The sequence below is a fragment of the Tripterygium wilfordii genome, chromosome 14 (genome assembly GCF_013401445.1).
Source record: "Tripterygium wilfordii isolate XIE 37 chromosome 14, ASM1340144v1, whole genome shotgun sequence".
Lineage (NCBI taxonomy): Eukaryota > Viridiplantae > Streptophyta > Magnoliopsida > Celastrales > Celastraceae > Tripterygium > Tripterygium wilfordii.
Window position 1 is genome coordinate 849,177 of NC_052245.1, and position 22,793 is coordinate 871,969.

The 22,793-nt window shown below is 37.0% G+C and overlaps 4 protein-coding genes and 1 long non-coding RNA gene across 7 annotated transcripts; 1 reads left to right on the top strand and 4 right to left on the bottom strand.

Moving 5' to 3' along the window:
* Positions 1-1,306: 1,306 nt before the first annotated feature.
* On the bottom strand, positions 1,307-2,785 carry LOC120015663 (GATA transcription factor 18-like). The gene is made up of 2 exons (XM_038868187.1): positions 2,118-2,785; positions 1,307-1,862 (listed from the first exon to the last, which is right to left on the bottom strand). Exons 1-2 carry the CDS (start codon positions 2,562-2,564, stop codon positions 1,539-1,541), a joined length of 771 nt encoding a protein of 256 aa, XP_038724115.1. The 5' UTR covers positions 2,565-2,785; the 3' UTR covers positions 1,307-1,538.
* A 5,515-nt stretch (positions 2,786-8,300) lies between these two features.
* On the top strand, positions 8,301-10,221 carry LOC120014566 (ADP-ribosylation factor-like protein 2). The gene is made up of 5 exons (XM_038866548.1): positions 8,301-8,450; positions 8,551-8,661; positions 8,980-9,142; positions 9,571-9,651; positions 9,982-10,221. Exons 1-5 carry the CDS (start codon positions 8,386-8,388, stop codon positions 10,117-10,119), a joined length of 558 nt encoding a protein of 185 aa, XP_038722476.1. The 5' UTR covers positions 8,301-8,385; the 3' UTR covers positions 10,120-10,221.
* Positions 10,222-10,360: 139 nt separating this feature from the next.
* On the bottom strand, positions 10,361-11,978 carry LOC120014567 (60S ribosomal protein L6, mitochondrial). 2 transcript variants are annotated; one of them, XM_038866549.1, is made up of 2 exons: positions 11,821-11,978; positions 10,361-10,872 (listed from the first exon to the last, which is right to left on the bottom strand). In XM_038866549.1, exon 2 carries the CDS (start codon positions 10,836-10,838, stop codon positions 10,530-10,532), a length of 309 nt encoding a protein of 102 aa, XP_038722477.1. In that variant the 5' UTR covers positions 10,839-10,872; positions 11,821-11,978; the 3' UTR covers positions 10,361-10,529. The 2 variants fall into 2 exon arrangements, with proteins under 2 accessions (XP_038722477.1, XP_038722478.1); XM_038866550.1 differs by having other exon boundaries at positions 10,361-10,869; positions 11,821-11,957.
* Positions 11,979-12,676: 698 nt separating this feature from the next.
* On the bottom strand, positions 12,677-16,257 carry LOC120014761 (phosphatidylinositol transfer protein 3-like). 2 transcript variants are annotated; one of them, XM_038866813.1, is made up of 7 exons: positions 16,021-16,257; positions 15,316-15,387; positions 14,625-14,713; positions 14,341-14,517; positions 13,617-13,715; positions 13,291-13,536; positions 12,677-13,115 (listed from the first exon to the last, which is right to left on the bottom strand). In XM_038866813.1, the coding sequence occupies exons 3-7, from the start codon at positions 14,688-14,690 to the stop codon at positions 12,891-12,893; spliced, it is 813 nt and encodes a 270-aa protein (XP_038722741.1). In that variant the 5' UTR covers positions 14,691-14,713; positions 15,316-15,387; positions 16,021-16,257; the 3' UTR covers positions 12,677-12,890. The 2 variants fall into 2 exon arrangements, with proteins under 2 accessions (XP_038722741.1, XP_038722742.1); XM_038866814.1 differs by lacking the exon at positions 15,316-15,387.
* Positions 16,258-20,487: 4,230 nt separating this feature from the next.
* LOC120014762 lies at positions 20,488-22,518 on the bottom strand. Its single transcript, XR_005471627.1, has 2 exons — positions 22,102-22,518; positions 20,488-21,932 (listed from the first exon to the last, which is right to left on the bottom strand). It is a non-coding gene; the product is annotated as an uncharacterized LOC120014762 (long non-coding RNA).
* Positions 22,519-22,793: the final 275 nt, after the last annotated feature.

Here is a 22,793-nt window from a genome sequence, read left to right on the forward strand (position 1 = left end):
GCCTTCTGTGATTTGACAGTTATATTGGTATGGGCCAGTTCGGACAGTATTTGTCCTGAATAGCCCAGTCAGTAAATGAGCCCAAAAGAAAGTCTTTTTGAGGCCCAAAATGAGGTCCCATGTACTTCGACCGGAATATTGGTGTGGGCCAGTTTGGACGGATCTATCTGTTTTGAATAGCATGGGGCTTGTCCTAACAGTGCGTCAGGCTCTTAATGATTAGTGATCGCAGCTATGATCCGTGATTCATATTGATTTTTTTGATAATCGTGACTAACTCTATACAAATTTGTCCATTACATATTTGATATGAATTTAAAGTGTAAAATCAGTCTGTTAAATCCGTGTGCGGAGAAGACGACAACATGATCTATACACATGTCTGATATTCAAATGACATTTGATCGATTGAGTTTTTCTAAAACATAACTTAGACTGTTGAAATTATAAGAGAAATTCTTGAAACTTGCCGCGCAACATCTACACACATCGATGTATTTTTTAACCTGTAGAGTCAGGAATTTAATGCATATATATATACACACACACATAGCACCAACATTAAGTGTTGGGTTGTACAACAATTGAACACATGCATATTGAACGGCCTTGACAACTATTCCATTGTATCCTCTCGGACCTCTCCTCGGTAATTGTAGAAATCCAAGTATTATTATGTGGCAGTACTTATAACACTCAATTTCAATATCAATTTTCACATGATTAATTTACTATACTTTTACCGCTCTATCACATGATGAGATGATGAAAAAACATCAGAGCTAGAAAATACTATTATTAATTGTTTTTGCACTTTCTGCATCGCGATATATGTTTTTTCCCCCGCTGTAGAGGCCATGGTTAATGTATTCAAATGTTTCAAGTACTATATATATATATTGAATACATTAATAATTCACTTTTCATAGTCTGAAACGCTGCTTACACAGTGGTGGTCTGGTCCAGCAGAATACAATGATCCTGATCACTGATCAAACAAAAACACAGTAATTGGAGACTTTGTGTTTTATCTAGAGAATCGTCATGCAGGTGTCACAACCTCGCAGTTGTTGTGAAATTCACAAGGTAGGGTACCCCAAGAACCAAAAACGAATCTCTTCAGATAAAAAAAAACCTTAATTTGATTATATAAATTAGTAATCACACAAAACAAAAAAGAACCAAGAAAAGGTTGATTTATATATATAAATATATAAATATAGCTGGAAAATGAGAAATAGACCTAACAGAAAGCCAAGTGAAGGATGAGGAGAAAAGTGAAAGAAGTAGAGAAAGAAAAAGAAGGTGCCAAGTAAACAAAGAACATGGAATTATCCCGTTTTCACTCCATCTAGGTAACTGAGACGGAGAAGAAAAGGAAACATCATACTTATAAAGAAAAGAAACTGCTAAATAGAATTTTTGACTTGACGAGACCATATCCATCACAACCATCACCATCAACAACATCTTCCACATCAACATCGATCGTCATACGTTAAATATATATTTATATATATATATATATAATGAATTCTTCATCTTGTAAAGTCATGGACAAGGCTTGTTGGCCTGTCTGTGACGTTGAGTCGCCAGGAAAGGAATGGATTAATGCCTGTGTTATTATGATGATCAGCTGAGTCAACATGATCGCTACTACTGTCTTCTATGAACCTGAATTCATTTGTCTGAGAATAGCATGCCATTTTCTGTGAACTCTGCTGTGATTGATGATGAACCCATGGATTGTAACTCTGTTGCTGCTCCATCACTCCTGATGAACCTCCATTTCCACTCCCATTTGCTGCTGTCGCTCTCCTCTCTTCCTTCTTGAACCGAATTCCACACGCATTGCACAATGACTGCCACATCACCAAAAACAAAAAAAAGAACATCAAAATCACACTCTGCATAGACGGAAAATAATAAACATCTCAACAATTGATATCCCGATTATCCTAGCTGCTGCTGAGTTTGACGGACAAGATCCAAATGAATTCCTCAGCTCAGCAGCTGGATAGTGGGATCCCTATCATTATTAATATACACAACAATTTCGCTCATGTAGAATCTATAGGTGTGTGTATAGTTTCTTGATTGAATTAGTTAGTACATACCTTTGGGCCTCTGGGTCCATTTCTCCAAAGAGGGGTAGAGGTGGTGTCACAGTTGGCACATCTACGAGCGAGGAGAGGATCATTGGTTGAGTTGCTAGCAGTGCTGCTGCTACCATTGTTGCTTCCACTACGACTGCTGGTCTTGTGAGTTGGTGGATAGGCTGAGGAACCTTTGGACTGCCAAATGTCCCAGCACAAGTTAGACATGCAGCGATTTTTCTGACTCTCGTTATCATCTTGATCGCTTAAACGAGTCGATGGGGTGCCAAGAGAGAGTGTGCAATCAACTGAAGAGGACGTGAAAGAATACATATCGGTTGTTTCTTCATAAGACTTCTGATGATCAGGCATGGAGAATAGCATGGAGAAGCAACTACTGTTCCCTTGGCTGTGAAACAAACCACATGAACATGGTCCAACCATGTTCCCTTGACACCTATGCATCATTTGATAGTGAAAGAGAAGAAGAAGAAGAAGGAAGGAAGGAAGAGGTGGGCAATGAGAGAAGAATGAAGAGGGTGATGTGGAGTTTATAGTTAAAGAGGAGGTGAGTGTGACAGAGAGTACGAGCCAAATAGTAAACTGAGAGCGATATGTAATAATATAGTGTTTGAATGAAGGGAGGAAGAGGGAGAGGACTGAGAACAAGTGTTTGTCTGGTAGCTTTATAGGCTAATAAAATGGCGAAATACCAGTCAGCACCTGCAGTCCACGTTGTCGTGAAATGCAATTGGAGACATCTAACTGTACGTATTTATAGTAAAATATACTCGTAAATATATATTTTTAATAAAGAAGAAAAATTAGTCAGTGAGTGCGTTGAGTGTTTGTGTGTGTGGCGCTAGTAACAATGAAAGAGAGAGTAATTGGGTCAAAAGAGAGCCCACGTGACTAGCGGGAACAGTCTTCCATGGATCTGCTCTTCGCCGATCACGAGGACCTCTATTGGGTATTGGAGTCTCAGACACACATCAAAACCTCTGTCCGTATCCTCTCTCTCTCTATCTTTCTCCCTCTGTGCTCTGCGACTGACTGCAAGCCTCCCAAGGAAAATGGAATAGTCTTCTCTCTCTTCTCTTGTTCTGATCCCCACGCGCTTTCCTGTCGTCTGTCATATCCACGCGATGATCATTCGCTGCATGCATCACATGCATCTGCGACTAGTATATTCAAAGCACAACCCCTGACCAGCTACCTCCATGACCCACGAATCATTAATTTCATTGTGTTTTTTATTTTTCTTTTGAGATTTAGACCTATTTTTAGCATACAACAATTAATAAATTTCGCTATTGCTTTTTCATATGTTATTTCTTTCATTTCCGTGTTCAATTTCATATGTGGGTATATCTCACCTCGGGAGTTAGATTCTAAGCTGATACAACTATTTTCAAGTGTTTGTCCTAAGCTTCGGTCCAACTAACTTGTCAAGGTGATTTGCCCATAACTAGCCCGACCCGATTATGAATTTTGTGGACCATTCAAAGAGCACGATTGTTGAGTTGTTATTGGTTACCAAATTAAAAAAAAAAATCAACTAATACACATTATGCTTTTGATCTAAAATATGAATGCAAAATAATAATCCCGTCAAGATTAAAACTGTGCAGTGTATTCTACGGTCAAGAATGATAAAGATCTCAGTAGCTGGTATCTCATTTATCATAACTGCTGAGTTGAACGCACATAATCAAAGTAAATTTGTGAGCTCCATATAATACATAAGAAATCTTGTACTCAGAATTCAATACTAATTAGGATGTTAATTGTTGAGATCCTTATCATAGCTGTTATGCGATAAGATTGATGTAATGAGAATTTGTACATGTTCTCAATTAATGCAACAGACTATATTAACTATTTAGAATACAAATGAAAGAGGTCCATTAACCATAGCTTTCTATAGAGCTATATGTATAGGTCATTAATTTTGCATGTTGAAGTCTTTATGGCATCATGTTTGATAGCTTTTGTTTTTAACTTTTTATTTTGAATGATTGAGATGTATGTGTATGTGTATGTGTATGTATGTGGTGTTCAAACTCTTTGTGAGGGTGGTGTGATCGGGATATATATATATAAGCTTTAATGCAAACCCCTGCACACACATGTGTCACTATGATATGAAATGTATACTTCTTCAAAATAGCAATGACCACCACAGTACCCGATCCCTCTGTACTCCTGTAAGTTGTTATAGGCCAAATCCAATCCGTCAATCTTTACAATCTACCTATCTATATGGTAATATCATATAACAGTCAGTTTTGATATAATTCGATCGTACCCCTGGATTCACGTGATCAACCCCAAGCAAACGCCAAAATTTCGTCATGATAATCTACACAACCTTGCCATCACAACAAACCAAAAAGCTTTTCTCATAGCTTGTGTCTTGGAAGATCCGGAGATTTTGACGGAAAACCCACAAGAATCACAAAAGATAAAGAAGAAAAAGAGAGATAAAGGTGTCCCAAACAAGGTACTAAGCAATCATCAAAGCAACATCCCTACTTCTCCTCCCCTCGATCTCTACTTGGCTTAAAGAGAGAGAGAGTGAGTCCATGTTGAGTCAAAGATGGAAACTCTCAATAAAGAAAAAGGTCAAAAATAAACAAAAACAACAATAAAAACTGAAAAAACCAAAGGTTGTAGGCCCCACGTTGTTCATCATAGCAAGCCCGAACAAACAAACTCCTCTGAAGTCCCGACCCCATTCGATCGAAAGATTCAAAAAAAACATGAAGAGAGAGAGAGAGAGAGAGAATCAGATCGTCTAGAGATTGGTGAACCATATAGTTCGACAAACGGGACGACCAGTACCACCGCTTTCCAAGAGATGCTCCTCTCAGTCTCATATTCGCTTTGTAAATAATAATTACACATTTTATTACTCATTCATAATTACTACCACTCTTTCAACTCACTCACCCCTAATTTTAAATTTCTCTATTCTGTAAATCATTCTTCTTATCCTTCTGACGGCAGGTCACCCGTCTAGAGTTATAGAACGTAATCCAACAATATTTTGGTCCCTTTCAAAGATGAAAGATTGTATTTGATGAATTTGCGTAACATTGTTCACAATTTAAAGAATGTGTGACCAAGTTTAGCAATTTTAAACTAGGTGTTTACTCTCAAAATTATCACGATTGGGGCCGAGACACTACAGTTATGTTAGAGATCTCAATAACTGATATTTTCATTATCTCAACTATTGAATTGTATGCATAGAATTTTATGCGCACTATGTGTGACATATGTAAACCACAAATTCATTTGGATTGACTCTGAGTGTCCAATTCAACAATGAGATAGCAACGGGTGAGATTTTTATATTTTGGGAGACGCGGTGCGTAACCATAACCACATCCAAATGCAAATACATTACACGCGATCCCATTTTACGTGAAACACACGACTTGAATTTCCACTCACCGTGGCTGACACGCTGTGTGGAGTGAAACGGGAAAGATGAGCCTGAAATCGTTTTTAAGCACTAATGCCTATAAATTCGAGTAATTAATGAAGATCTGAGTTATACTCTTTTTTAATGGGAAACGACCTGGGATTTGCTTAATCCTGCAAACCAAGCGCAAAATGATTAAGGATTTTACATGCTTGAACATCAATCATGATGTTATGTGGCTCGTTGGATTTGGTGGGACCAAGGTTGGGTCTTGTTCCATTTTCCAAGGTCAGGCAGAACGTATCTGCAGACCCAAATGATCTAAATCAAATTAATGCTAATAATCATTAAACAAATCAATCTCGTATCACTAATCAAGGTGCCACGTGGATGTCTAGGGATTTTTTTTCATGCATGCATGCAAAATATATTAAAAATTAAATTTAAAACATAGTAAAAACGAATCAATTTGAATAAGAATAAACATTAAAAATTAACACATTCCTCAAAAGCAACAAGATACAACTGGAATGTTTGTCTCCTCCCCCCCCTATTATTTTTCTCCCTTTCTCTTTCTCTCTCTAGCACTTTCTTTCTCTTTCTTGTTGAAGGGGTTATGGATTTTTATTTTGTTTGGGATTGGTCTAGTGATGTTGTTAACGAAGAAAAAGAAAAAAGTAGAGATAATTGAGAACCCAATGGACCAAAACACAATAGGAAAAGGAGGGGGAAATAGAACCCCAGCTAATGCTAATGAGCCGTCCTATGAAAGACTTAAGTTGCGTGTCAGTATGATGACATCTAAGGAGAGACACTGTAGTGCTGTAACCTCTAATTGTCTCCTCTATGGAGGTCTAACCCACTATACCCTACCTATGCACCCTAAAGAAATCTCAGACTTTCCCTTTTTCCTTTTCTTTTCTATTGTAGTACTCCACATTTGTGACCTAATCTGAAACTAATTTGTTTTTAGTTAGGTTAATTGTATGTATACATGCTGATTTCCTTGACGATAAACCAGAGTTATATCTCTGGGTTTAAGATGGATGAGGCTAAGATCGAAAGTTCGAACAAGTTGTGAGTATTTCCTAGTTCCTAGTTCCGTATGCCTCTCCACTTCCGATGAGGGGTTATAAACCCCATTTCATCCCCATAGGTTTCAATCCAGTCTTTCTTATCGTTAGCATGATGTGGTTTGTTAAGGTGATTTGAGGTTTACGTTCACTCAGCTATTCAAATGACATACTGGGTTGAGTGGTTTCTCGGTTAAAAAATAAGAAGAATATTTATTTGACGATATAATTAATCAATAAAAAAAAAAGTGATGTGAATACTGCTTTGGAAAATTAGGCTGAATTAACCAATTAATTAATATCAATACCGTGATTGAATTTATTCATGTTTGGTCAAAATCTAAAGAATTAATGAATGCCCCAAAACTGGGAGAAGTATCTTTGGCTTGGATCGATCCAGTCATCGAACAGTAAATCAATGCATGTTCTTTACGTAAACCCTTCTTTTGTTTATTTGTCTCCAAACCTCCTCCTACAAGCGGTCAATTAGTACTCCTTTTCTCTTTTATGCTTTGAATATTCATAAACCTTTTTTGTAGATCAAGAATAATAATATTAATAAACAAGTAATTTAATTAAGAATTGAGAGCTGTGTGGTCCTGATTCATTCAACACTTTTCAGTAGTATTAGTTTTGAGAAAAAGAGTAAATATATTGCCTTGGAACGTTGAAGACTCATTCAACACTTTTTTGCTTTGTATATTGGCTATTCCATATGTGGGCCTACACATAGATGGATCTCCAATACCAAGTGAGATTTCCTCTATTTCTTCGATCGGGTGCGTCTTTTGCTTCCCTTCACTTCAAGGAAAAGTGTGTGATTGCCCAAAAAATAAGTTCGAACCCAAATGGCTTGTCTTGTGGGACTTGGTATACCTTCTTTTACACTATTAGAAAATCCAGTCTAAACACTTTAAACAAATATTGTCCACATTGAACCAAAGACCTGCACAACTTTGTTTTGCTTGGGTCCAAAAAACTCGTTGGTTCTATGAGAAATATTAGATCTTTACTTATATGTCATTCAGTTGGATTGTGTCAATCCGATGTGGAATAAAGTCTTAATAGACACTTCTAGGCTCTAGCTATAAAAATACTGCTCCAATGTTGCAATCTCGTTTAGAGTAATGTCATAGACTCTCAAAATATGACTCTCATTTTACCCCCAAAATCTGCGTGGCATGTGAAAATCCATTGATCATAAACACACATGTAAGACCCACTTAACATTATTCGAGACAAAACGAGATTCATATTTTGGGGTCTCAAGCATTATTCATCTCGTTTAATACAAGTCTTTATATATGAAAATTACAAATTATTAGACGGGACATTTTTTTAAGTCAATTGTGGTAAGTTGTGGGCATAACTATATGAAATAGTTTATGTTTCATTTTGAATGAAGTTCTCTTTTGGGCTTGTGAGATCATCTCTAGTGATGAACGAATGGTCTTACTTGCGCTTGGGCCAGCTTGTTGTTTAGGTTTTTCAATTGAATGCTTCTTTGGGCTTCTCTAGTAATGGGCCTTAGTCCTTACGAAACTGATTCCTGGAGACTTCGGATGTTGCCTCTAGGCCCGCAACAACTTAACTTTCGGCCCATCCTGGAGAAGGAATAGGATTTAGGATAGTGAATATCCATCAATAACAAAGCCCATTAAGCCCAATAAAAGAAAATGGAATCAAAAGGAGAAAAACAAATCGAAGCACAAGTCCGTTGATCTGTCAACAAGAATTTCAAATTCACTGTTCTTTCTCTCTTCCGTTTGATCTGATCTGTGTAGTCATGGGGCTTCTAAGCATTATTCGGAAAATCAAGAAGAAAGAGAAGGAAATGCGCATTCTCATGGTGTATGTACTAGCTTCCAACTCCTTCCTTTGACATACACTATCACACATATTCTCGTTTGTTTCTGTTGATTCGGGAATGAAAAGCTAATTCTTGTTTCAGGGGACTTGATAATTCTGGGAAGACTACGATTGTTTTGAAGATAAACGGAGAAGACACTAGTGTCATCAGTCCCACGCTGGGTTTCAATATCAAAACCATCGTATACCAAAAGTGAGATCTCTGTCAACACAAATTATACCTTGATAAATACTAATTCTCTGTGTTTCTTTGATTCTTCTTAGCGCAATTGTATATTTGGTACTGTTTTGTGGTGTTTTTGTTCATCAGGCAATTTCTCAAGCATGTAGCGAGCGTATCTTTTATGATACTTGGTTCGACTGCTGAGAAATTAAAATATAAATTCTTGTGACTTCAGAGTCTTGTGGTGCTGGTGTTGTTTGCAGATAGATTCTCAAGTCTGAGATCTCATCTGTTCTATTTATCCTGATGTGCTGAATGTTGGGATACAAATTTGTTTGGACGTTGCAGGTATACCTTAAATATATGGGATGTTGGAGGCCAAAAAACGATAAGATCATATTGGAGGAACTACTTTGAGCAAACTGATGGTTTGGTGTGGGTAGTTGATAGTTCAGATCTTAGAAGGTTAGATGATTGCAGAATGGAACTGCATAACCTTTTGAAGGAAGAGGTATTTTATGATTTTAGGGTTATTCTTTTTTGTTCTCTGTTGCTCTTGTTACAAACACTTAGTTGGATTAGGCTGGCCTACAGTCTAAAATTTTCTGCATGTTGCTGAGTCAAGCATGGAATGACTCTTTATAAGCTCTTTGCTGCCTGGATATTTTCGGTTTCTCAAAAGTTTATTGGAACAGACTGTTATGTTGACATACATTGCTTCAAATTTGGTGTTTTCCTGGTAAAGGAATTATTTTCCTGCATATAGTCAGTATAAATATTGAAAATTCGCAAATAAGCATTGAAACTTGCCCTATTGCAATGCCTGAGAGATGAGACTGTTTAAAGAAAGTTTAGATTGTTTTTTCTATGTGGGTTGGTGGGCAGCTTGCTCTAATGAATATGCTAGATGAAAACCTAACTCTCCTGTTTATCTGACAGAGGCTATCAGGTGCATCTTTATTGATATTCGCTAATAAGCAAGACATCAAAGGAGCTTTAACACCCAGTGAAATTGCTAAGGTAAACCTACGCATGGATAAAGTATTGCTCGCTTGCTTGTGATTTTTGAACACAGTGTGTTCTTTATAACAATTTTGAATTTGCGAGGACTTGGTTTCTCATTGAATGGAAATTGCTGTGGCAGTTTGGCTTTAGAGTTTAGAGTAATATATGCAAACTAATTTTATATAAGCTAGCACATACTGTGATGGTTGGAGTTGATATTTGTTATGGTATTCCCTTGCGCGGTTTCTTCAATTTCACTGCCTGTCTCATTGCACCTATATTCCTTGTTGCATGAGAAAAAACTTTCTTTTTCTTTTCTGAGATGGCTTTCATTGAAACTTATAGGTGCTGAACCTGGAAAATCTGGACAAAACACGACATTGGGAAATTGTGGGCTGTAGTGCATACACTGGTGAGGGCTTGCTTGAGGGATTCGACTGGTTGGTTCAGGACATCGCCTCTCGGATTTATATGCTCGACTAATCAATGTGGGGATCATTTCTGTTGCGTCAGACTCAAATGCTTTATGATGGCTATATGGAATTTGTGTATCAGAAATATAAAATATTCTTGGACTTGCTCATCTGTGAACATGAGTGTTCCAATTTATTGTATGGCAAGCAAGGGCTGTTTTCTTTTGTTTTTTTTTAGAACATGCGGCCACCGATCCATGAAATGAGATTTCATGTACAAGTAATATTTCTGCTTGTAACCTAAGTACACGGACAGGAATCTGCAATCGCGACTAAAACTTGAATGATTGTTCAACGTTTAAACATTATTTCAGACAGCTTCAAACTACAAAATCCTTTCATTTTGGGCTCAACAATGAAAATAGCTTCTACAGAAAGAAGTACTGTGAACCAGCCTCGAAGGTAACAACACATTGGCCCTCATTTGGACTTCTTCCCTTGCTTCTTCTTGATAACTTCATCAGTGTACATTATGCCCTTGCCTTTGTAAACTTCAGGAGGCTTGCAACTACGAACAGCAGCAGCAAACTGGTGCACCCTATGCTTGTCTATTCCAGTGCAGCAAACTACATTGTTCTTGAAACAGAAGACACGAACAGCCGGAGGAACAGTTAGTTCAACCTCATGACTGTACCCCAATTTGAGAAATAATAAGCGTCCCTCTGCTTCAGCCCTGGCTTTATATCCAACACCAACAATCTTCAGAAAACGAAAGAACTTGGCTTCCATTGTAGTTAAGTGTCAATTGAAATCCTGGATTCTTCTGAATGAATAAAAGAATCAGTTGTTATAAAGAATTGGAACTGCATATTTAATTTCAAATGAACACATTCTCTTTAAACATGGTATTTCTTATAGAAAGTTGTCAACTGAGAAGCTGTAATTTCGGATGAAAATACAATTCACTCCAAATTAAAAGGTTATAGAGTGAATTGACTGAACATCAACTAAAAAAACAATTCACTTATACATTGCATTATGATTCAGATTATAACCCAATAAAAGATCCCATGAGCAGCAGTAAATCAAAGGTGTAGGTTATCAAACTAAGGTAACATCGTATACACACAGATACACAAAACTCCCGCACTATAAGGACAAAAGAAAGCAATTGTCAATAGGTCTTTCCAGAATCCAACTTGAAGCGACGCACTCAAGAAAAAAAAAGTTGATAAAGTGGAAGGGATACATTCAAGTATCAAACAAAGGAGAGTTTTGAATGCCACCAAAGGAGGTCGAAATATAGCAAGAAAATGTTACGGCATCACAAGAACAAGCATTTTGTCGAACAATTTGTGAGCACTAACGCCAACTCTGTCACAAACCAAAATTCTCTCGTAGCAGACAGTTAACAACAAACTTCAAGCCCCGTTTCGCAAATAAACGAGTATGTGAATTCATTGCATTGGAGAAAAATACAAACCTATCATCAACTAAGAACCTAAAATCGCTGTTCTCATGTTTCCAAGGCAACCAAAGTGTGCAGACTGACTAAGATGTCTCCGATTAATCTTAAAGATTGATACATTCCGAAAAAAGAATACTTCATGTGATTGAATCAACACCATTAACATGTTAAATCAGACAAAAGAAATGAAACTTAATACTTCATTTAGATCAATCGACCATGGACAAGTTAAATGAAGGGGGGGGGGGGAGAGAGAGAGAAGCTAAAGAAGAGAAAGAAGCAAGTTTAGGGTTGAGTTCATACTTGATGGGCGTTGCAAGTGAGGGCTGAAGATGGAGGTCTCGAGTGCTCGCTTCTCTACTGTACAATCGACAGGGAAGGAAGGGTTTTCCTTTCCTCTCCTGGAGTCCTGAATCTTGATTCGCTGGATTCATTGGGTTTTCAGTTTTTCGGCTTTATTCATTGGGCTTTGAGACATGGGCCACTCAATTGTATTCTTTAAAACCCATCATAAAATTAAACTATTAGACTGTCGAGCAATAAAACGTGATGTTTAGAACCACCAGTAGTTCAGATGACATTCATGTGTGTGATTTTTCATAGATGTTTCAAGTTCGAGTCTCCCTATCCCATCCTTTATAATAAAAAAATATAGCGTGATACAGTGTGGATTGTCTATGTATAAGCTCGTCCCCAGCTCAGTTCAAATGAGTGCTTTAGTTATCGAGATAAATCTTGTATATATGCCAGCCAGTTTTCCCTGGAATCTTGATTGATTCCGCACACTATGCGATGTTTTCTTTATTGTACATTCCATGGCTATTCCTTCTTCTGGTTCAACAAGAAATTTTAGTTCTTCATTCAAAGCAATGTCTTTACTGGGGAACATGTTGCCCAGTTCCCCGGCTATTCCTTCTCTTAATTCAACAAGAAGTTTTAATTCTTCATTCAAAGTGATGTCTTTACAGAAGAGTGTGACCCAGTGGTAAAATTGTGTAACTCTAGAGGTCACATGTTCAACCCGTCCCCACACTTACTTTCTTTAATGCTCGCATGGAGGCAACGGCGTTGCTACTTGATATTTAAGAGCTACCCTATCAGGGGTCCCTGCGGGCTGCGGGGTCATCTGATAAAGGAGTAGCATATCAGGGATCTCAGGTGCAGCAAAACTATAGTGGGGTTTGCATATGCTAGTTTGAGTATATTCTCATAGAAGAAAGATTAATCATTTACCATGCATAATTGCATATGCAGCATTACAAAGTACTTATTTTTCAGCCATTTATAGGGACTAGACAAGGGAATTCAATATGAGAGTGGTGCAGCAGCAAGCGGTGGCACCTCCGCCCCTGAACGGCCATTGGCAGTGTGACTCATTTTTTATCAATTCCCCAGAACTTAGAAGTCTTCACATCGTCCTCCCCCATCTGCCTCGAGAACTCCTCATGATCATATGTAAGGGTGGCTTTTCCTCCAAACTCGCTTGGAAGGTTTTCAACATCAAACAACGATCTCATCAGCTCCACGCTCTCTTTATTATTTGTGTAAACAAACTTCACTTTTTGAAATGTCAACGGGTCAAGAAAGTACTTGACGGCCTGCAGAAGTCGAAGTGAAAAAAAGAACAAAGAACAAAGAAGTTATCATCTGAAACACTCAGTAGCCTGCAATGATTTATGTGATAATGCAATCTAAGAAAACTTTGGAGGGGATCAGTGCTTCAGCTAAATCTATAATCTGCAAGACTAAAATGAGTGTTGAAGCTGAACTGACCTTCCAGAATGCCTCAAAAATTCTAGGTGGATTGTAGATAATTGCAATGGCTAGTCTTTCTGGGTAGTGACATTGTAAAATGTTAATGACATCACGAGCTGTTCTGACAGAGATATTGGTGGCCAAGCTCCACCCTGTGAAATCTACCAACCATGACATTTGCTCTTGACCCTCAGGAAGGTTAAGGATAGCATTTTCCAGTAGATAGACTAAATGGCGAATACTATTTTCTGCATCATCCGAGCTCTGCAAAAGTAACAGAGTCAACAGCTGCCAATTTACAAATAATTTCTCTTTACACATGCCTGAGAGAATTTCGTGCATACCTGCTTTGCTGGCGTTAGGATGAGAACAGGCCTACCATATCGATCACGAAAATTTGCCCTGAAAACTTTGCCAGTTTCACCTTCATGTGCTATTTCATGCTGGACGACAACAAATCTAGATGATAAGTGGAGGCTCAAATGGATCTAATAAACTAGAATGTCACAGAAGGTTGTCATAAACTCAGTCCCAAATAACATGTTTGTTATATAGTGTGAAAAAATAAGCCTAAGAAAGTAAGAATGCTATGCATTCCTATTGGTGGAGAGATTGTATGCTCTGTTTCAGGTTTTAAGTTACCAATTCTAACCTCACTAGAATTGTGACCACAAATGCATACCACACAGCATGTCTTATCTTTTTCTGACAAATTATAAATTTAATTGAAATTCAACATGAACACTAGATCCAGAGGTATTTCACAACGAAAAGATGCAAAGCACATCTAAAGGACAAATGTATATACAAACAGAGCATTTTAGCATAAGCCACATCTTGACTTGGACAAAGGGCTAAATCCTTATGGAGTTAACGTAGTGGTTGCCAGGTAAATGCAATAGAACCGTATGAGCATACTTGGGGGCAGTTGGATATGATATGGACAATAAAGAAAACAGTAACCAAGGACCGATGAGATATATATATATATATGTATGTATGTATGTATATATGCTTCTTGTTTTTATATACCGTAGACAACTTGCATTTAAGAAACATATGACCTACCCAACAAATTTCTTCAGGCTTATAAGTTTCCCTCCACTTAAGTGTCCCCTCCAACATCTTCTTTGCCTTTTCAACATTCCAGTCCCGAGCTTTCAAATATCTTCTCAGGCATGCATCTGAGCAGAACATTGAACTATGCCCAAGTAAGGGTCCAAGAGCAGCCCTAAGTTCAGTAACCTGATCATAGAAAAATCTTCAGTGCCTTCTTATACCACAATATAAACCTATGAAGAGATAATGCTATAAGATCTTGAGCATGAAATTTCATTCAAGCCTCATGTTACCTTTGCATCTTGATTGTCAGAATCATCCACTTGATGGTTCTGAGGCTGTCTTTTCCAAAGATACATGTTGACTATATATGGACTTCAACCTGCAGCAAATAATCTTTGTTAAGACATCTTTCCCATTTTGTGTCCAGTGTGTGTTTTGTACTCAATGTGTAAAACACACAAATTGACCCTAGATTACATAATTGATTGAATAGGTAACATATCTCGTTCACATTAAGCTTGAAAAGCTACTGAATTGAGCAAGTGCGCGAGAGGAAATTATTGATTTATCTCACATCTTAAGACCACAAGTTGGATGCTCATTGAAATGGGGAAATTACAATCACCAAGCACAAAAATGTATTGCAGTCTTATATTCCATGATTTCTTATCAATAGCAATTCCATACCAGTCAAGCTTGATTCACTAAACAGAAAAATAGCAGGACTAATCCTTTTTTCAAAGATTCCCAATTCTACCTTTGACCATGAAACATGATTTTCTTTTCAAACACATTCTAACTGTTTTAAATATCTGGATTCCTTCAACTTAATAATGTATGAAATTTATAAAGGGATACTAATTCCATTCCACTTCATTGACCAGCCAAAATGTGGTCATAGGTTAAGGCAAAAATTCATTCATTGTCTGATCTGTGTTATGAACAAGGGGGAAAATTAAACTAACATATAATTAAGTCTACCTAAATGTAAAATCCTTCAACTTAAACTGCGTAGAGGAGCCGTAATCTGCTACCACTTGCTCCTTTGACCATCTACACAAAAAGAAATTGTGGCCATTAGGAAAAAACCAGGATGATTGAAAATACAATCAAACTTCAGATTGATCAAATCTACAAGTCTTTAATCATCAGGACAGTGTTTGAAATTTGCAAAGACTATGTACATCGACAATATACTAATTTAACTTAATTATGCAAATCGGAACCATAATCCATACCCAGTTTTGTAGACCAAGACATCCTGCTGTGCCATTTAAGTTTTTCTAACCCGTTGTCGACCTACTATAATCAAATACTTATCTACAATACTAAGGATCAGGCGTAATTCCTAACATTCAAGGTCAATATAGAAGAAGCAGATAGAATTACCACCGGATCAGAGATTCCATGGCAACATCGAAGCAGCAATATAGCTCAAAACACAATCAGAACGCTTAACATCCATTAAACACTGTATCAAGTAGTTCAAGCAAGGATTAACCATTTCCGGAGAAGCTCAATCACATACACACGTACACATACAGCACAAATAGATAATCCATCGCTTATCAGTCAGCCAGTGACAGATCTCCTCTAATCACATAAAAAAAGTACAGCTAATTCACATAAATAGGAGCCAGAACTGATATTTACACTCTTTAGAGAGACAAATGTCACTTTACGTACCTGACGAACAGAGACACGCAAAGGGGAGACTTACTACCCAAGCTTTAATGGAGAGACAGAGAGCGTGTGTTACGGTGGTAAGGTCGAAGCGAGATCATAAAACGGAAATGGAGGGACGGAGGGAGCGAGCGGGAGAGTTTATGCCGCCGCTTTGTCCTTTCACATTTATCATTTGTGCCCGAAAATGGTAGAGAATGCAATGCATCCAATACACGCTTTTAGCGTGACTCTCGTGTCTCCAGCTTGGCCTTCAGAATTTTTCTATATATATATACTTCGCTACAATTTTTTATGTTATACTTTCTTCCAGAAAAAGGGGAAAAAAAAAAAGCGAAAACAAATATGTTCAACTCGGACATTTATTATCAAAAGTAAAATGTTGATTTTGTTCTGTACAAGGGTAGTCGATATAGGCTCCGTTTGGTAGATAATTTGATCAGTAACATATATTGTAGCATATATTATAGATAATAAATGATAGTAATAAATGGTAACATATATGGTTCCTGAAATGTTAATAGATGTTTGGTGTCACTTTTGTTGATAGCATATATGATTTTAAGATTGTTATGTAAATTACGTGTAGGGGTATTCTGTATTTAAGTAGTAAAAATAAATTCTAAAATAAATTGAAAACAATTTATAATAATATATTAAAAAAAATAAATATAATAACTATAAAATTGAAATTTATATATTAATATAAATAATTATTATTTCTCTTTCAATTATTATTATTTCATCCCTGTCTGCACCTACAGACCACCATGACAAGCACGAAAATCGAGGAGAAAGTCCCTGCTGGACAAATGAGAAATTTCACACAGGAATAGTAATTTGAAAATTATTATTTTTAAGTTGTTTTTTAAAAGGTTATGTATTGGATTATATTTATTTACACATAGGATAAGAGAATTTAAGATTTTAAGACACTCAAGCAACCACATAGATAGATTACATGAGAATTAAAGAAAAATACAAACAAAACAATGGCCGATGGCAGACACTCCCAGAGTCCCAGACGACATCGTATAACACCGAACAACAACCGAACTACACCAGGTTACATAGAATGAAAAAAAAAATCAAACAAACAATATCATAGTTCTAGATCAAGGATCTTGGCTTCCCCTTCAACAATAGAAGTTACTCCATCAGATCTTGGAGTCTCATCACTATGAACCAAACATATGTCTTCAGAATACATCATAAACGCCTATGATCGAGGATCCGCTACAGATGAAGGGGATTTAGAGTTTGAGAGAATAAATCCTGAATCAAATTTTATTCAAACTCAAAACATGAAAAAACAAAAATTGTATAAAGAATGAGATCAAAAATAGTTGTAAATGAGGAGGAAGTAGAGAATAAATATATCCACCTCCTCCAAATAGATCTGAAAGAGTTGAGAGACGTTACTGGAATTTTAAAATGAGAGAGAGGTTGGAGAGTCAAGATACATTACAAATGCAACAAAACTTCATTAGCCTCAATGAAAGTCGTGATGAAGTCCTATGGATTAGTCTTCCTAGACAAACAAATACATCTCACGTGATTTAATAAACGATTATTAATGTTGCTTAAAAAAATTAATGGTACAATATTCGATATTTTTGTGATTATTATTAAACTTTTTGCATGTTCTTAATTAGTGAAATAATTAAGTACATACCTTTAAAATATAAGCTAGAAGTATATTTGCGCAAATAAATTCAATTATTTGTGTAGAAATTAAAGCAAACTGAAGTTCTATTAAAAAAGAAAAAACAAACTGAAGAAAATAATATACATATGTAAATATTTGTGTTTTGATTCTATATTACATATATAATATGTGATTGTGAAATGTCACTGCAATGGGCCTCCTCCGTTGAAATTTGAAAGTGAAGCGGTGAGTGGGTTGGGGGATGGGGGGTGGGGCGTTGAAGGAGGTCCAGTTTAAGGGAGATTCTCTAATTGTGGTTAATGTTGTGTCTCAACCTGATTTGGTTTGTCAGTGGAAGATAGAGAATGTGATTGAAGATATCAGTCTCAATTTGAATGAGATTCGAAGCTGGACTATTTCAAAGGTTAGCAGGCATCAGAATGCTTAGGCAGATGCTTTCGCCAAATGGACCGCAGCTAGGAGACTCTCCGGCAATATTCCCAGTCATTTTATTTTGAAGTTTCAATGTTGGTTGAATAGTGATCATGATCATCCAGATTATTATCTTGGTTTGGACTGGTGTAGCTTTTAATCTGTTTTTACTTGTGCCAAAAAAAACAAAAAGAAAAAAAAGAAAAAAAAGAAAGAAGGTCTAGAACCAAATATATATCAGTTAATTAGCAACCAGTGAGCAGTTTCCCCAAAAAAAGGAGAAACCTGATTTGACATAAGACAAGGAGGCAGATATTAGTCTTTGGAGAGGAAAGTAAGATCAATTCCTAGTAAGTTGATTGTTGATTGCTTGATTTAATTATTTTTTATTGAATTAAAGTGAATATGTGGGGCATGTAGATTCATTGTACGAGGACCACCCTACCAACTACTCATGACCCCCCCCCCCCCAATCATGATATTTCCTTACACGGGCTATGAAAGACTCATCAAAGTAACATAACAGGACCACTAATTGCATCAGAAGCTGTATCTGCAAATTCTGTATGTACGTGTGTGAGAATTGCAGGCCATAATCATGACCAAGAAACTTCAACCAAAAAAGATGCAAGACTCGTGAGAGTAGATAGAGAAGTTTTCAGCTTCAGCTTTGATTAACTCTTGGAAAAGCCACAAACTCAATGCGTGGCAAATGTACTCAAGACTGTATTATGTGATTAGACCTCGTAATGTCTAGGTAAAATGAAAGACTCGACAAACGCAGGAATATCAACAAAAGCATAAATGGAAAGATTCTATCAACAATTTGGGCAATGACTTGCCATGCACAATTGCACAGTATATATCTAACTAGACTATCAGTTCTTTCAGCTTTACTTATCCTCCCGCAGAGTGTTGTTGGTGAGTAGACTAAACCCACTGTCATAGCCCCCATTACATCTGTGAGTGCGAAAAAAACAATTGTCTAAAATACACACCACACACATATCTAAAATATAAGACTCAAAATTTTCGCATTTACTCCAGAAATCTGAACGAATCTGTCTAAATGTACAGAAACTTTAGGAAAAGAGGTCTTTCCAGGCGTTCACAAGTATATATAAAGGGAAGGCCTCCTTGCAAGATACAAAACCATTTTCGTTCTTCTCTCTTTGGAATTTGAACGATGTTTATGCAAGTAGAGTTGAATACAAAGAACCGCACTCTAGAGAATGAGATCTGGGTGGATTCGAACCACCAACCCCTCGGAGCCAATTACTGGTCCAAGCGCTCTAAACCACTTTGAGCTTACAGATCTTTGACAAGCCATATTAAACAGATACCTTATAGATTTTGAAAATCAATTGGACAGCAGCCCCACTGTCATCAATCACAAGACAGCATTTCATCGTCAATGGTTTATGCCAAAGTAGGCGGCCACAGCAAGCTCCAGCACCAAGAAATATGCAAAATTGGCTTCGTGGCCCTATTGTTATACAACAGTATTTGCAAATTATAAAAAGTCCATCAGACAAAATGAAGTGCCACTACAACCTTTTTCACGAATAACCTCATGGGATCTATAACGTTAGCGGCACCAGTCTCTATGCTCACCGATTCGGAAAATGGCTCCTATAAATTCATTATTTTAACTAAATTGGGGGCATGAATTCTCAAGTTGCGGCGATTTCGTTCAAAACAAAAAGAACATTCAAAAAACCAGAGATCACCTTATCGTAGGCTCCAAAATTGAGCCTATAAAAAGCGGACTACACATTCTTTTTTTTAAAAAAAAGAAACCATTGTAATGATGATCTGTCCCTCTATTTTTTAAAAAATAACGTAAGACCATTCAATATTTATGTTCTAAAAAATAACGTTAACTCCACTCATAATGAGTGTAATATTTTAATTTTAATAAAACAAATTTTTTATAATTCTTCTATGATAGATCACTTCTTTATTTATATAAAATTTTTAACTTTTATTCCTTTATAATAACAATTTATTTATTTAAGTCAGCTTTAAAAATCAATAAAAAAAAAACAGCTCCACCAAACGTTCGCACACGACACAGTAGAAACATTCCAATCCATTCAACAAAAATAAATTCAATCACCCGGTTACCTTGCCATTAAAAAATTCGAATCAATACAAAAAAAAATATTCAATTACCCACTTAATCTTGGTTGAATATTACAAACCATCACCCTCCAAAATCAATGGTTTAGCTTAAGACACACCATCCAAAAAACCCACCACCTTCCTATTTGACAAATCTCTAGCGAAAAAGTTAGAAATCATGAAGGATTCTCGAGATGATCGAAAATCAGAAGCTTCTACCATTCGTAGACGGGGCAAATTTCAATGACTTAAACTGGAAATTAAAATAGCTACACAAGCTTTCAAGTATAGTATATTCCTGATGTGTGTGTTTCAAATTTATCCTTTTAACAAATAACATAATCTAACGTAGTGACCAACGCCCAAATGGGGAAACAATCGTGACCATAGATTCTTTTACCAACATTGTGGGCTAATAATGAATAATAACAATTACTAATTCTAATTTAAAAATAAGACTAGAGAATATGAACATAACGAGAGAGAATTACCAACAATAACCGAGCACCGCTCTAAAACCTAATTCCTTTAAAAAAACAGTTAATAAGCTTGAAAAATTCTATAAGCCATCACCACCTTGTCCATAATCCTACCATAGAAGCACCGTGCAACACTTACAATTCGTCAGCAAGGCAACAGCAGTTGAGAGTTTCTAAACCACGCGCTACCAACCATGAGAAACACCAGCGGATCCACACTTTCGTACATAGTTACAGAGCCTCAGAAACAATTCAGTTATATGCGCGCACACAGACAGCCCTCGCAAGGAATCATTAGGGTAGAGTAATAATATACAGTCCCAGAAAATTGAAAATGAAACAAAATGCATTAATTTGTGCAACACTTGATTTAACAATTAAGAACCTCCCAAACAGACTACTACGTATTGGAAGTAAAACGCAAAAAACAGAAATTATAATGGAACGATTTGAGTGGTAAATAATCGAATTTCAGCCCACAATGATAATCCTTGACCGTTGATCATCTACGATATTAGGAACTACCAAAACAAACAAACAAAAAAACACTAGCCAAATTAATCAATTGTTACCGAACTACTTCCTTTCTGTTTCAGACCATTCTTAATTGTTGGCTGGCGCAGTAATGTCAAAATGACAAAATATATCTGAAATCATTGCGAAATTTATGGGTTGTTGAAGATACCTCGAGTATTCTTTGCCGATGATGATGAGTGATGACCTCGAATTCGTTGCATTAGCCTACGAAGTACCGCGAAAAATTGCTGTTGTGACGGGATATAGAGTAGAAAGACACCACACCCACAAACACGCGAGGAGAGAACCCGGGCAATCCCCGTGCGATCTCCCCTCGAAAAACAAAGAGAATTATTATTAAGTAGGGGTGACCTGCCATGCAAGCGCACCTGTCATGGCAAAGGTCGGATGACAAAGATCGTACAGGATTCGGCCCCCTGAAATTAGGCCTCCTACATCCCGATATCTTTTACATCCAAATTGTAAATTAAACCTCGTGGAACGATAGGAGAACTCAAAATTTTGCAAGATAAATAGCACATCCTCAATACGAGATCTTCCTATGCTCGTTACATATTTACATGACGAAGATCCGCATCCACAAGCACCTCTTCTGTGATCAAGAACACATCAACCACTCCATGGATCCACATCGCATACCGACGGTGCACCTGCATCTCCAGAGCAACCATAGAGTCAAGATCGGCAACACGTTCCTGCAACAATCAGTTACCGATCACGATTTCAGAGACGGATCAAAATTTAAGGAAACAAACATTAACGACGACTGAGAATAAATGGAAGAATCTCCAAATCAAGTCTGAAACAGAAGATATAAAAACATTAACGTAGATAAAACAAGAGCAGATCTGATGGAAAGCATACCTCCATTAAGATCTGTCAAACTCGATACTGTCCGGCCAGATCCAACATTCAAAGTAGGACTCGCCTCAACACACGCAAGATTCCCATCAATAGGTAGATCGCCAAGCGATCTACAACTTTCAAGAGAATCCTAAGAGAGAGGCCATTTGCAACTCCGATGAGAAGACGGACGGAAGAAATTATGCAGATGCGGAAATGAAACGATAAGACAACTGTGAAGAAACCCTACCTAAATATAGAGGGTTCTCCGTAAAATGAACGTACACGATTAATAACGATTTAAATTATCAAACGGTTCTCATACGGTCACGTGGATTAGTTGGAGCCTTATTGAGCAAAGGCGGTGGCTTGGTCATGGACGGCTGTTATGAACTGGCGTGGCAACAAGTCAAATATTGCACTGCGTTATTCCTACGCTTATCGTATTCAATTTGTCCCTTTCTTTTGTCCGGTAGGCAAATACGTGTAAGTGGTAACTTATTCCCATCCGAATTCCCAGTACCATCCGGCCCACGAGATAGTTGTAAATAAGGCCCATTGAATGGACCGAGGAAGGGATAAGCCCGATATAAATCAATTCATTTTGATACCGTAAGAGGCCACAGCAAAAATATTAAAACAAACTTTTTATGTATTACCTTTTTTTCTCTAGGAACAAAACTGTTTACGTTAGAAAAAAAACAGTTTGGCAT

Bases quoted from the DNA above. Each gene is read 5' to 3' on its own strand.
- LOC120015663 (XM_038868187.1), bottom strand. From the start codon at position 2,564: ATGATGCATAGGTGTCAAGGGAACATGGTTGGACCATGTTCATGTGGT. The intron at 1,863-2,117 runs GTATGTACTAAC...GTGATGTGGCAG, and splicing joins ATGGACCCAGAGGCCCAAAG to TCATTGTGCAATGCGTGTGG.
- LOC120014566 (XM_038866548.1), top strand. From the start codon at position 8,386: ATGGGGCTTCTAAGCATTATTCGGAAAATCAAGAAGAAAGAGAAGGAA. The intron at 8,662-8,979 runs GTGAGATCTCTG...TGGACGTTGCAG, and splicing joins AAAACCATCGTATACCAAAA to GTATACCTTAAATATATGGG. The intron at 9,652-9,981 runs GTAAACCTACGC...TGAAACTTATAG, and splicing joins CACCCAGTGAAATTGCTAAG to GTGCTGAACCTGGAAAATCT.
- LOC120014567 (XM_038866549.1), bottom strand. From the start codon at position 10,838: ATGGAAGCCAAGTTCTTTCGTTTTCTGAAGATTGTTGGTGTTGGATAT.
- LOC120014761 (XM_038866814.1), bottom strand. From the start codon at position 14,690: ATGTATCTTTGGAAAAGACAGCCTCAGAACCATCAAGTGGATGATTCT. The intron at 13,716-14,340 runs GTAGGTCATATG...GTTGTCGTCCAG, and splicing joins AGCCTGAAGAAATTTGTTGG to CATGAAATAGCACATGAAGG. The intron at 13,537-13,616 runs GTATGCACGAAA...TTACTTTTGCAG, and splicing joins TCCTAACGCCAGCAAAGCAG to AGCTCGGATGATGCAGAAAA.